Genomic DNA, 13,852 nt, shown 5'->3' with positions numbered 1-13,852 from the left:
AGATATTGATAAGGCCAATCTTTTTGGGAACCACCTCTCAAAAATTTTCACTCCTAACCCAAACATAAATCCAGATCCTGAACAATTAAACATAATAAAAAACTTTTTAAATAGTCCACTACCTATGAATCTTCCAGCAAAGCACACCTCTCCGAATGAAGTTAAACAAATAATTAACAAACTAAAAATAGGAAAATCACCCGGATATGATTTAATTACAAACAAAATGCTCAAACATATACCAAATAAAACAATAATCTTACTCACATTCATTTACAACTCCATGTTGAGGCTCTCCTACTTCCCTTTAACATGGAAGTTTTTCATTGTTATTCTCATACACAAACCTCATAAACCAAAACATTTAACATCTTCTTACAGGCCAATCAGTCTTCTTCCTACTTTGGGAAAAATATTTGAAAAAATTATCTTGAAAAGAATAAGACCGATAATAAAATCACAGAATATAATACCTCACTCACAATTTGGTTTTAGAACCAGTCATTCAACAATACACCAAATCCACCGTCTCACTATAACTTAAAAAGCAAAATAACAGTCATCATAACTATTTGAGAGCTTCATTTTAGAAATGAAGATTACGATGTAAGTATCATGTACCAGCTTAAATTATACTAAACAATTAATAAAAGAAGCAGTACCATTTAATTTCAATAAAAATGGCAATAAATAATAACTAATAAAAATATTAATTCCTAACTCTTTTAAAAATTCTAAATTGTTTATTATATTATTATTGCCTTTTATAAGTCTATCAACATCTACACATAACAATATGGTTGATGTCATATAGATAATCGTTCTCTATTTTATGAAAATGCACGAAAAAAATTATTTTTAGCTTAACATAAAACTGTTAGTGCACCAAGCATTTCTCAACAATCAGATCATTGTGTTGTTGCGAATCCTATTAAAAATTATGACTTGTTAATCACTTTTATCTAATAGGTATAAAAAAAATAAATTAATTAATGTTATATGTAATTAGCTGTTTATAAATGAGTAGTTGGATCATAGAATAACATTTAATTGTCAAAAATATGATTATTTAATATGCAAGAACATTACACCTTAAATGTGTCTAATTAATGTTTAACATTTATTCAAGTTAAAAACAAACAAAACAAATTTAAAAATCAACGTTTTATTTAAAAAAAATAAAAATTAGTATTTTGATTATTATTTTTTACACGTATATATCAAACTAAATTTTTAATGTTTAAGTCAAATTTAATTTTAGCTTTAAGGCCATCGTTTTCGGGAAAAAGTCATTATACTTAATATCCTACCAAAATACTTAAGTAAAATTCATGTCTATTTTGTTTTCCTAAAGTATGATAAAAAGGAATACAATTAATTGTATTTGTTTGAAATCGGTGGGCCCAGTACAATTGCCCCATTTGTCCTTGTATAAATATGGCACTGTGCACAACGTGCTTACGACAGTGAGTTTTAGATTTTATTTTAATTGTTTTAAAATTGTACAAATAAAATATACATTTTATTTGTAACTTGTAAAGTAAAATGTTCTTTTATTTTAATTATACCAACCTTCCTCAATACGTCTTAAGATCGCAGTGTCCTACACAGTGATCACTACAAGTAGTACAAGTACGAAAGCATGTTTTTGGTAAGAAAAATTGGAAACTTGCAGACTATAGTCATCAATCATCATATAGATGTGTCACTACTAAAGTGCTAAGTAGTAAGTATAGCGGCAGCAATGGAGAATAGCGTTTACACTACTATAAGTATACGAATATAACATGTCAGCTGTTTTTTAACAGCAACATAATATAGGTAATCATAATGATATCATAAAATCATATATAGTAATAGTATAGATTAGGACTATTAGGAGATAGAACTGCCTGGAGTCTTAGACATTCATGTTTTCCTCTATACGTCTTTACTAATTACTATATAAGTGATTATTATAAAATATAAATACTTTCACTAGAATGTATTAAACTAAAACAGAATCGTGGACCTTGATACATTGATTACATGAGCAAAATAGTAAATTGAGTTTTACGATAATAAATTATTAATTTAATCATATCTATTATTTATGACGTTCACACTTCACGGTCGCTATTCGCCGGTCAATGTTGAACGTAAATATTAAATATTACTAATGTAACATTAGTGTTAATTGGTTTCTCGTCTTTCCGCACACTCCAAGGTGGTCCAATTTCCAAATCTTAAACGCTAGCTCGAAGTTGAACATCAGTATTAAGATAATATTTTTAATTTGAGTGATCTTCCACAAGTCTGTTCTAACTCTTTTTCAACAATGAAACTCTTTTTAACCGGCGCATCTGGCTTGTTGGGTAGGGCTATTTACAAACATTTTCTGAACGAACCGGATTGGACTGTGTGCGGGATTTCGTTCAAAAGGCAAGTACGATAACAATTCGCTACACTTATGGTATAACAGTCAAATGGATGATTAAAATTTAATATATTTATAGGACAAGTCCTGGGTTGACAAAACTGGATCTATTAGATAAAGATGCAGTCACTAATCTTCTTAATACCATTTGCCCTGACATTATTGTTCACTGTGCTGCAGAACGGTTTCCAGATAAGGTAGAAAATGACCCGCAAACTGCTTATGATCTGAATGTTGGAGTATCGGCTCATTTAGCTGATGTAGCAAGTAAATGTTTTACAATATACCTAGTTATATAGCATAAGTAAAATTAAATTGAACGACCTCTAAAAGGTATCTGAATAAAATAAAATAAATCATTGATTTCTCAAAAATATTAAAGGTGGGGGTAGGTACCATTTTACAATATGACAAATATTCAAAAAATAATTATATTACCTATATTATATTGTTGATGTCAATATCTTTATATTTTATAATTTTTTTCCTCTTAGATAAGCTTAATGTACCATTGTTGTATATCAGTACAGATTATGTGTTTGATGGAGACAAAAGTCCTTATAAAGAAATTGACGAACCTACACCTATAAATGAATATGGAAAGTTGAAGTTGCTAGGTGAAAAAGCCGTCTTTGCTGCTAATCAAAGTATGATTTATATATAATGTATGGCATGTATAATAATGATAATTAAATAGTTATATAAATAAGGACATAAGGTAGTAAATATTTTTCAGTATAATAAACTAAATGAGATTATATGTAAATTTAAATAAATTCATAATATTATTTAAATAATATTTGGAACATTAAAAAAAGTAGTTTTAATTGATTATACATAAAATGATAACACATTTAAGTTAAAATGATGTATAATTAATATTTTATATTTTGTTACATCATTTGTACAATATTATTTAAGTTTATTATTCACGATATACTTATTAAATATTAAATAAAAAAATTCATATAAATATGTACTAAATAATAACAAAATATTTAATATAAATAATAAATACTATTTACCATTATATCAGCAATATAATTCAATAATCTTCAGAATTTTTTTTTTTTTTAAGCATGTATAATTATTTTTCAAATGCATTATGATATAGACAATTTCTTCAAAACAATTTGAGAGCTGTACTAAACAATTTCTTCACAGGGGTTGAGAATGGCAGAGTAGTATCATATTTTAGAAATATTTGTTTAATAAAATAATAGTTTTTTTAATTTATTGCTGAAGATTTAATATAAATTAATAATTTCATATTTGTTTATAAATTGAATGATGAAATATCTTCTTTAACAAACTAACAATTTAAATGATCTAGATATTATTGGCATATTGAAAATGTAAGTTTAGCTTTTACAACTTGATATTTTGAAAATATATGGAAGTATGTGCATGGAAGTATACAAATGTATTTGAATGCTACATGCACATTGTGTTGAATAATCCAAACTTTGTCATCAATTTAATACCTATTTATAATTAATTTGAAATGTATTATTCATAAGTGATTTAAATATGCATTATCCCATTTGGAATATGGGTTCGATATATAATATAGACATTACAATAAAGCATTATCTAGAAAAGATTAAATATGGTATCTAAATAATGCTGGAACTGTTTATATAGTATACTATAAATATTATGTTATAGTATTTATAATCAATGATATGTGGTAATATTTTTTTTTATAAATCCTATGTTGTAAATTAAATTAGTAATTTAAAAAAACTAATTTACAGATAATATCATTCTTCGCATTCCAGTACTTTATGGACCTGTCGAAAGTTTAGAAGAAAGTGCAGTTACATATTTGTTCACTGGATTAAAAAAGTGTCAACATAATAATGAATTATTTAAAGTCTCTAATTATGAACTTCGTAATCCATCAAGTGTTGATGATATAGCACAGATTGTGTTTAATTTAGTAGAAAAAAAAATTGTATCTGTAAGTTAATGTCTCTTAATCAAAAGTTGCTAACATATTGTGAAATTATGATTTTTACAGAGTAATGACATCAGTGGAATTTATCAGTGGTGTGGAAAAGAAATGTTTACAAAGTATGATATGGTGGCTAAAATGGCTAAAATTTTTAACATGAGTATGGAACAAGTGGTTCCAGTAAATGGACAAGGTGGAGTGAAACGCCCATTTAATACTCTATTAGATGTTTCACGTATAAATAAATTAGGAATTGGAACACATACTAATTTTGAAGATGGAATAAAAATTGTATTAACCAGTTGGATTGATAAATAGTTGTTTTTAAAATGATTAAATATGAAATAAAATAAACTGCTAAATTTATTAACAATTTCATAAATATTTTTTTATTTTTGTATCATTGATTTTTAAAAAAAGAATGTACTTTTAAAGTTAAACATATGAAAACAATATTCATTCATTTTATATCAAATAAAGAGACCTTTATTATGGTACTGTTTATCTCCTGATAGTCTATATTTTATTCCTACAATATATTTGTTTGATGTTTGATCAGTTGATAATATGAAGTCATTCTCTAGAATTGTCTAATCTTCATGCTGATGAATAAACTTAAGACGCCACTATGTTAGTATCTAATCAATAATCAACAGGATAATTAAATAATATTGACTTAAATTTGAATAAAAAAAAAAAAAAAAGACACTAATTCAGTCACGAAAAAGTAGTATAATGCGGTTGATTCATGAGTAAGTGTAATTTGGAAGAAGAAAAAAAAGTAAATTTATGGATGGATTAATCATGTACACTTTTTTTTTTATATACATCATTAATGTAATATAAATAGCAAATAAAATCATTGTTTTAGGATACAAATACATAATAATATAATACTGAATTTATTTATAATTTGAGGAAATGATTGATTATTATGAGAACTAGGATTGATAGGTACCAGTGGTATAACTAAGGAGTAAGGATTCAGAGGGTGCATACGCATCGGGGCCCATTTGTCTAAAGTAACAATAATTTTTAATAAACTATTAATTTTTTTTTAATAATTCAAAATTATCATACAATTTTGAGTTACCTAATAAAACATTCAATAATTTTAGTAAGATAAATGTCTTTTAGATCTCTGTATAAAGCTTAGATAAAGGGAGGGCGTTGAAAATTTCACTTCCAGGCCCAAATTTTGAATTTACGCCAGTGATAGGTACCATATTGTTTATTGAAATTGGTTTATATAGTAGGAAAGATACGTCATGGTATCTATTAGCTCTGATATGGTACAAATAGGAAATGGATTCTGAGCTACCTACTCCGAATGTTATTTAATATATTGGTTAATAGTTTTATACTAACGTTTTTTTTTTTTGTGCATGAAGACACTTTTTCTTACATAAAAGATGTTTTTATCATCAAATTCAAATTATAGGGAAGTTTTTTTACTTCGCTAGCAAATTGGATCCAGTTAGTAGTTTAAAAATGATCAATACTTTTCAAAATAATTGGGAAAAAATACTTTAAGAATTTATTAAAATTTTAATATTATTATTTATTTCCTTGGTGATCCGAGTAAAATGTCTTCATTTTAGAATCATTTTTTATCGTGAACTTACAAAGATTCATTATTGATTTAAATTTTAACACATCCATTTAATGACTTGATGTTGAAGTACACTCATTACTTTTTGTACAGCAGAATGGTTAACCATTTGCTAAATTTGTTCGTTATTGTTATATTAAATTTATTACTTCAGAATAATTTATTTTTTTTGTACAGGGGACTTAAAGATTGTTTTAAAGGACCAGTCTCGCAATCTATTAATCAAACATTTTAAAATCTAAATACGATTTGAAATATATTATGTAATATACTAATATCTTAAATTGCGATGTGATCAAAGCCTATGATAAAATGCAAATTTTATTATTTTTATTTTAATAACATTAGTTATGATAAGTAATACAAAATACAATATACATTAAATAATAATTAGTAATTATAATAAAATTAGGTTTTGGGGAAATGCGTATTTCGTTTTTATTATTTGAATTTTGTACTTTAATAAGTAAAAATAGATGTAGATTTAATAGAAAATGTTTGTTATTGTTCTTAATCAATTATCGATTATGGACTATGGAGTATCGATTGTATCACATTTAAGGACTGTGTACTATACTTCTATTTAATGGTAAAAATAGAATTTTAACTCAATACTTGACTTGTATTACTAAATGACAATTGACAAAATAAATTACAGTGTATCCAAAACAATAAAAAATTCATTTTTTTAAATTTATATAATTATGAATTTTATTTCAAATTTTGACCAACGATTTTACCAACCGTAAATTTAAAATCAACGATGTGATTGTTTTAAATTTTTGTTTAATTCTATTTCTATGGTCAAAAATAAAATATTTTTAAAATTACATAAATTTAATTATAGCATAAATATAGACGTTTATCTGTTCTCACAATTTATAAATTATAGGTTAGTTTTTTTCTTGAAATTAATATTCGCCATTCGACCATAACCCAAAATCATTTCGTTCATTTCTATTTTAGAACTTTGTTGAAGATCCTAATGTGTTGTGTGTGACGTGTGTTGTTAATTTACTAATAAAATTATAAATTTATCTAGCTTAATAGCCTAACATAATTCACAAATCAAAAAAATTTTCTCAGGTACTTGATTAATAAAAAGTACGTTAATGTTTGAATAAATATCAAGTATTACTTGTATGTTTGTTTATTCGAATTTCGAATAGATCCTGTTGGCTATTGCTTTCAAGTAAGTATTTGTTTATTACTCAACTCTGTGTTTAATTACAAGATTTCTTGTAGTTTTTTCATTTAATAGCGTGTTTATATTAATATTTTACTAGCAAAACTAGTTAGTGTTTGCTATATCTGTTCAGTGTATAGCATCGGGATGTCCAACAATTAAGAAAATTTTTATATCTAGGTACTATAAAATAGTATTTACAAAACGTTAGTGTATGTGCCGACATCAGTATTCAATTGTTAATAGTTACCTACATATATCTACTGTATTATTGTTTTATAAATGTTTTTACAACTTAATTTTTACTTAATTTTGATTTTATTCTATTTTGATTACTATTAATGTATAGTGTAAAAATGTAAAATTAATAATTATTGTCATAAGTTGTAAGTATCAATTTTTTATTAGAAGTCGCCCATCTTTTTCATTATTTAAATTACAATTTAATGCTATGTAATAAAATGTGTGTTATGTGTGTATGTTCATTTTATTAACTATATCAATTTGTAATTTAAAATAATGATAATTAATTTAGATACAGCTTTTTACTAATTATAATATAGTTTTTGAATAATTAAGTTTGTATATCCATAGCAATTGATTTTTGGTTATATTGTTAGCCATTGATATAAATTAAAATGACTTTGAATAGAAATAATTTATTAGGTATTTATGGTTTTTATGTAATCTTGGTATTTCTATGTTAGGATATTTATTCATTTTTAGGAAGATTATTTACAAAGATATTTGTAATATATACCTATACTCTATCTAGTGAGAGAATATATCACTGCTTAACAAAATTTAGTTTGTTCAGCAAATTCCCAGATATCACCTAGCCATGGTGTTTTCACCAATACTGCCTTGATTAATGCCTTATTTGAATCTGAATCAGCTGCTGCAGTGACTATGTTGTTTGAAGGGGAAAATGAGGCTTTAATAAGCGCTCTGCTATTAGTCTACATGTGTAAAACCGGCATGTTCTTTAGTCAGAGCAGTGATTTTTAACTGGTGTGTTACGACACACAGGAGGTGAAGTATGCCGCTTTGTTGTTAAAAGATTGAAAACCACTGATATAAAGCTTTAACAACTTCAAAAATTTTTTATTTTTTTTAGTTTATTGTAATATGCCCTTAAAAATGATTAATTTTGTATGTAGGTAAATTTTTTAAATTATAATACATTTTTTTGTTGGAGTTTTCAGTTAAGAATAATTATTTTTATGTGTTGTTGAATTGAACAGTTTTGAAGGTCTTAATATCATCATTCATCACAAAATAGATAAGTAATAAGAATTGATTGGGGGCGTTCTTCATAATTCCACACCCCTGTCATTTCATTTAACTAAATATAAATTAGATAATCATACTGAGTGCCTTACTGGAAAGGATTATATCCCAAAAATAATGGTAATTAAAATTATTTTAAGGTGAGTTTACAAAGTTATATTATTGATAATCTATACATTTCGTGATGAATATTTAATTTATGTTACAATATTTTGTTTATATTTTAATATTTTATTTAGTATTTTTCTGTTTTTGTATTTACTATTTTATAGTAATTAAGTAGTTAAAAAAAATGTGATAATTAAGTAATTTTTTTTTTTTGTTTTCAGCACATTTAATTTAAGTAATAATTAAGTGTTTGATTTCAAAAGTTAACATGGAATTGGAAAGGTAGATATAAATTACTGTTAAAATTATTATGATTTATTTATTTAAAATTAATAATATTAATTACTTATAAATATGTACTTAGTAATTTTTATTTTTATTTATATATTATACAATTTCAAATGGCACTATATACACTTTAAATAATAATAACACTAGATGATCACTTGATTATTTTTAGATTACAATTTCCATTACTTAATGATACTTTAAACTACTTGAATGTTGGAATAACTGGAAAAATTAAACATATTGTAAGAAAAAAATACAATTTGTTTATTTTTCACTTGTTGTTGCAAGAATGTGAACATATTAATGATGAGGATATTAATTTAGCCTTATTAAATGAACCAATTGTACCTTTGTAAGTTCTATACTGTATTTGATTATTATTTTATTTGTTTATTTTTTAAACCAGTGTTTTGTCTATTATATGACTTAAATTACTATCAAAGAAAATTTTAGAAACAAGTTATACACTTAAATCTATCTTTTTATTTTATAAATTAAATTAATTTTTTACTTTTTTTTTTATTATTTTTCACATTTTGTACATATATTTAGATATTTGTATTCATTTTTAAATTTAAATTTAGGTCTAATGTACAACCTGGCTCATTACTGGCTTGTCTTCATCCACAAAATAAAATTTGGATGCGGTGTTATGTTATATCTATTTTGCATAATCAGGCTAATGTTGCATTTTGTGAAACTGGTGAAATAACAAAAACAAAAAAACTTAAAGATATTCCAGAAAAGTATAAATATATACCTGTTATTACATTTGAAGCTGAGGTCAAATGTATTTGTCCTTATGGAAAGTTACAACATTTAATGGAGGTAAATTAAATATTGAATAATTTTGTTTCTGTTTCTAGATTTAATTACATGTTGAATTGTTTTAAGAATTTTCAATTAACTAAATGAGCTAAATATATTTTAGTAAAATAAATCAATTTTTTCTATTAAAAATTCTAATATCCAAATAGTTGTATTGATAAAGATGATGTAAATGTGTAGGCAATACCAATTTAATAACATTCAAGTAAATACACATTTACAAATAAATGGATCAAGTTTATTAACAAACATCATGGGTATTTTCTTACTAATTCAAAAATTATTTACAAAAATGTTTTAATTAGATACATTTAAGTAAATTTTAAAATATAAATAATTAATATTAATAAGATAATATCTAATAATTTTGTGTTTTCTAAATATAGAGATGTATCTAATATGTATTACCCTAATAAAATTATACATGATATCAATTCTTTAAATTTTGAATTTAATTGATTTCAAACACAATATTCCAATCTCAAAACTACTATTATATTTTAATTTAATTGTAATTTAATTTTCAGAATTTCAAAGATTATAGTGCAACATTTGAATCATTTATAATGAAACTAAATAAAGAAATGTATAAAACCATGAAACTTTTTTTTAAGAATACATCTATTGATTTTATTATAAAAAACTGGGATCTAGAGAAATATATACATGCTGAAGAATCAAATTATAATTCACTTATGTTTAAAAATGGTAGTTCTGTTGTTGTAGCTAAAGTAGAAATTTTTGATTGGAGGCATATATTTGTTAGGAGTGTTGATCATTTTGTTAATGTCTGTAAAGAATTACAAATACATTGTGAAAATGGTAATTTTAGTTCGAATTAAATAATTAGTAATTGTAGTGCATAGTATTGATATTATTTTAAGTTCTTTTTATTTTTCAGCCTCAAATATTTTAAGAAACCCCATAGCAGGAGATATTGTTGCTGTTAAATGCACAGATAAATTTTACAGAGGCAAAGTCATCGACATATTAGAAAATTCCTGTTTTTCTTTATATTTAATTGATAGTGGTTATGTGATATCTGCTTCTATTGATTGCATAGTTGATTTACCCGACACTTTAAAAAAGGTATGGACTAATTTTGATTTAATATATAATTTTAATAGGTAGAATTAATTATATGTTATTGATACTTGTTGAAATATGTATAGTACATGGCTCTTTGTCTATTTTAGATTCCACCGACTGTATGTTTAGTTGGATTAAAAGATATAACTTTAAAGCCTTGGACACCTGAAGTATTTTTGTATATTAAACAGTTATTTGAAAATTCTACAGTTATGGTATTGGTAAGGGAATCATGTCAATTTAATTAAAATAAATTAAGTTAAATAGAATTTTCATATTGTACTAAATATTTTTTTTGTAATTTACTCATTACTTGTTTGGGTAGCATCCTTGCATGTCAGTTATATCAGATTATTATTAATTCGTAAGGAATTAGTATATAATTGTATTACCATTTTTCTTTTTCTTTTTTTTTTTTTAATTTTATTTATTCATTATTTTTCTTATGGTATTTTAGGAATACACTGACTATGATCCTTTTGGTTTGGATTATGTAACCCTAACTATTATTAATAATAATGAAGATGTTAATGAACATATTAAAGAACTTCTAGTAAGATAAATTCAAAGTATTGTATTCCTTGTACATTAATATTGAAACTATGTATCTAATTTATTTAAATATCAAGATTACATTATGTAATCATGCCAGCTATATTTAAATTAATTTAAATGTTGAGCTTTTATTCTTATGTAGTTGGTGAACATTATTAGTTAATAACAAAATGGTTTTGAAATTTCTGTATGGTACATGTGTGTACATACTTTAATATCAATTATAAAATTTTAAATTTGTTATTGATATGTGGTTTTTTTTTTAATTAAGTTCTTTTGATTAGTACGATTAATTTGATTAGATTCAAATTGATAAAATATGAATTTTTTTTTATTATATTTGTAAGTCCTAGTAAGGTGCACAATTGTTTTTCAAAAATACATAATATTTTAGAAAAAGGTTAAAACTTTATTGTTTTACTATGGTTAATTTATTATTATATTTTAGTTTGTATAGAGATGTATACCTTTCACATACTTGTTTTTATTCAAAGTCATTTTGATTTTATTGCTTGAATTAGTATTAGTAAATTACTGAACACTAAGGTGTCGTTTCAGTTAAATTATTTGTAAATGTAAATGATTATTAACTAACATTTATCATAAGTATATATTACCATTAATTTATAATTTTAAATTCATGAAAATTAATGTTCTTAGTTATTGCAGCTTTAATATATTAAAGAAATTGTAGCTTATGTCTAGTAAATAAATATTATTTGTTTGTTAATTAGAAATTTGTGGAAAATCCATCAAGTGACAATGATCATGCCAGTTTAAACTGTGTACATGATTCCAATAATTTTATAAATTTAAAATCCAATCAAGTTATTCCTGTGAAAGTAAACTCTAGGGTGAATTCAGGTTTATTTTGTTTTTTTATGTATATTAATTTTTAATTGAAGTAAAGTTAATATAAATTGAAATTTATATTCTCTAGCTATGCCAGAACAATTGGAATATTTTTTGCCGTCTGGCAGTACAGTTTACATGACTGGTGTTGTAGATCTTAAAGAAATATATGTTAGGAAATTAGAAGATCACGATGACGATCATGAAAAATTCTTGGATATGGTTAATGAATTTTGTTCATCAGGTAAATATAAGCTAAAGTTTTATAATTTATATATAAACAAAATTTATTGATCTTAAAATAAATTCAATTAATTGTTAATTATTTGTTTTAGCGCTACCAATTAATAGGCCTTTGATAATTGGGGAAATTGTTGGAGCTCAGTCAATTATTGATGATAATTTTTATAGAGGTAAAGTTTTAAAAAAAATCGACGATGTTACTTATTCATTGCAGTTTATTGATTTTGGTGATAAGGATAGTGTGCCTTTGTCAAAAATATTTGAAATTCCCAAACATTTTATGGTAATCTATTGATAGTCTAACTTAAATATTTTTTCTCATATGTTTTTCTATTTATAGACTCCTTCAAATGTGTTTAAAATTACTTTAAAAGGAGTAAATGATGTTCCATTGAATGTAGATGCCTTAAACTATATTTCCAATTTATTGTCAACTTATGAACCAATGATAATCGTAAGTGGTTTAATTAAAATCTCTTCATACATTGTATTATTTGTATTAGGAACTAGAATTTAAAATTAATTTATTGTTTTTATTTATGTTTAATTTTTATCATTATTTATAATTAATTATAAATTACCTGCTTATTTTTAGTAGAAATGTTATGTTGAGGTTTTATTTTAAATAGTTTAAATAGATATTAATCTTGGGAGTTCGTATTAAGTTACAATACTTGTATTTTTTTTTTTTTTTTGTCAGTATAATATAGCAAAGTATTCTGTGCTTTCATGATTATGAATTCGGTTTTATAAGAAAAAAAGCATTCATTTTATTGATTCAGAATAATTAAGTTTAATTAAAATATGTTTATTTTGATAAAAATGAAAATATTAAAAAACAATCTATTCCTGAAAGCATATAGCGCAAATAGGAAAAATGTTTAGGGGGATTCAAGCCCCAAGACTTTCAATATAATATGTAAGTATCATAGGCGTGGTATGATAAAAATTTTTTGGGGCTGTAGGTTTTTTAGGGGTTGACGAGTAAAGATTCGTGGAGGGCTTCATCTGTATTTGTGGAAGGAGGGCTATTTTTCAAATCCTAACTATACATATGGTAGGTACACAGTTTTAAGGATATCTATATTCCTTCAATTCTGGACTTCTAAATACCTATTGTATATAGTAAACATTTTTAACATAAGTATAAATATTATAAATTTCCAAATATTTTCTTAATACATTAATAGATTCATTCCATTAAAAAAAAAAAAAAACTTATAATAATTTGTTCTCAAAGTAGCAACATAATTTAACATTATCCATTTATTTAAATAAACAGATATATTTCAAAGTAATCATATATATCTGTTTTTTTCTAAAATATATTAGTGAATTTAACTTTTTTTAAATAGTACACATGTATTATATTATATTATTTTTATGGGTGCCTACGCTTTCCTTTTATTGGTGCCTCTGCTTGGA

At 24.2% G+C, this 13,852-nt stretch overlaps 2 protein-coding genes across 2 annotated transcripts in view; both read left to right on the top strand.

Annotated features, from left to right (window-relative positions):
- The first annotated feature begins 1,875 nt into the window (after positions 1–1,875).
- Positions 1,876–4,727, top strand: LOC112599023 (methionine adenosyltransferase 2 subunit beta-like). Its single transcript, XM_025345725.1, has 5 exons — positions 1,876–2,421; positions 2,496–2,683; positions 2,911–3,063; positions 4,174–4,379; positions 4,440–4,727. Exons 1-5 carry the CDS (start codon positions 2,318–2,320, stop codon positions 4,689–4,691), a joined length of 903 nt encoding a protein of 300 aa, XP_025201510.1. The 5' UTR covers positions 1,876–2,317; the 3' UTR covers positions 4,692–4,727.
- Positions 4,728–8,796: 4,069 nt separating this feature from the next.
- LOC112598875 overlaps positions 8,797–13,852 on the top strand; it is a 31,064-nt gene continuing 26,008 nt past the window's right edge. Inside the window, exons 1-11 of the mRNA XM_025345528.1 lie at positions 8,797–8,851; positions 9,030–9,212; positions 9,445–9,688; positions 10,216–10,510; positions 10,590–10,777; positions 10,885–10,998; positions 11,235–11,330; positions 12,067–12,196; positions 12,273–12,428; positions 12,520–12,710; positions 12,768–12,881. Of these exons, the coding sequence (XP_025201313.1) occupies positions 8,838–8,851; positions 9,030–9,212; positions 9,445–9,688; positions 10,216–10,510; positions 10,590–10,777; positions 10,885–10,998; positions 11,235–11,330; positions 12,067–12,196; positions 12,273–12,428; positions 12,520–12,710; positions 12,768–12,881 (1,725 nt within the window). The 5' untranslated portion in view covers positions 8,797–8,837. The remainder of the gene's footprint in view (positions 8,852–9,029; positions 9,213–9,444; positions 9,689–10,215; positions 10,511–10,589; positions 10,778–10,884; positions 10,999–11,234; positions 11,331–12,066; positions 12,197–12,272; positions 12,429–12,519; positions 12,711–12,767; positions 12,882–13,852) is intronic.

This window comes from Melanaphis sacchari, unplaced genomic scaffold, assembly GCF_002803265.2.
Source record: "Melanaphis sacchari strain LSU unplaced genomic scaffold, SCAv2.0 Contig4_pilon_pilon, whole genome shotgun sequence".
NCBI classification, from domain to species: Eukaryota; Metazoa; Arthropoda; class Insecta; order Hemiptera; family Aphididae; genus Melanaphis; species Melanaphis sacchari.
This window is presented reverse-complemented; position numbering and strand designations above follow the sequence as displayed.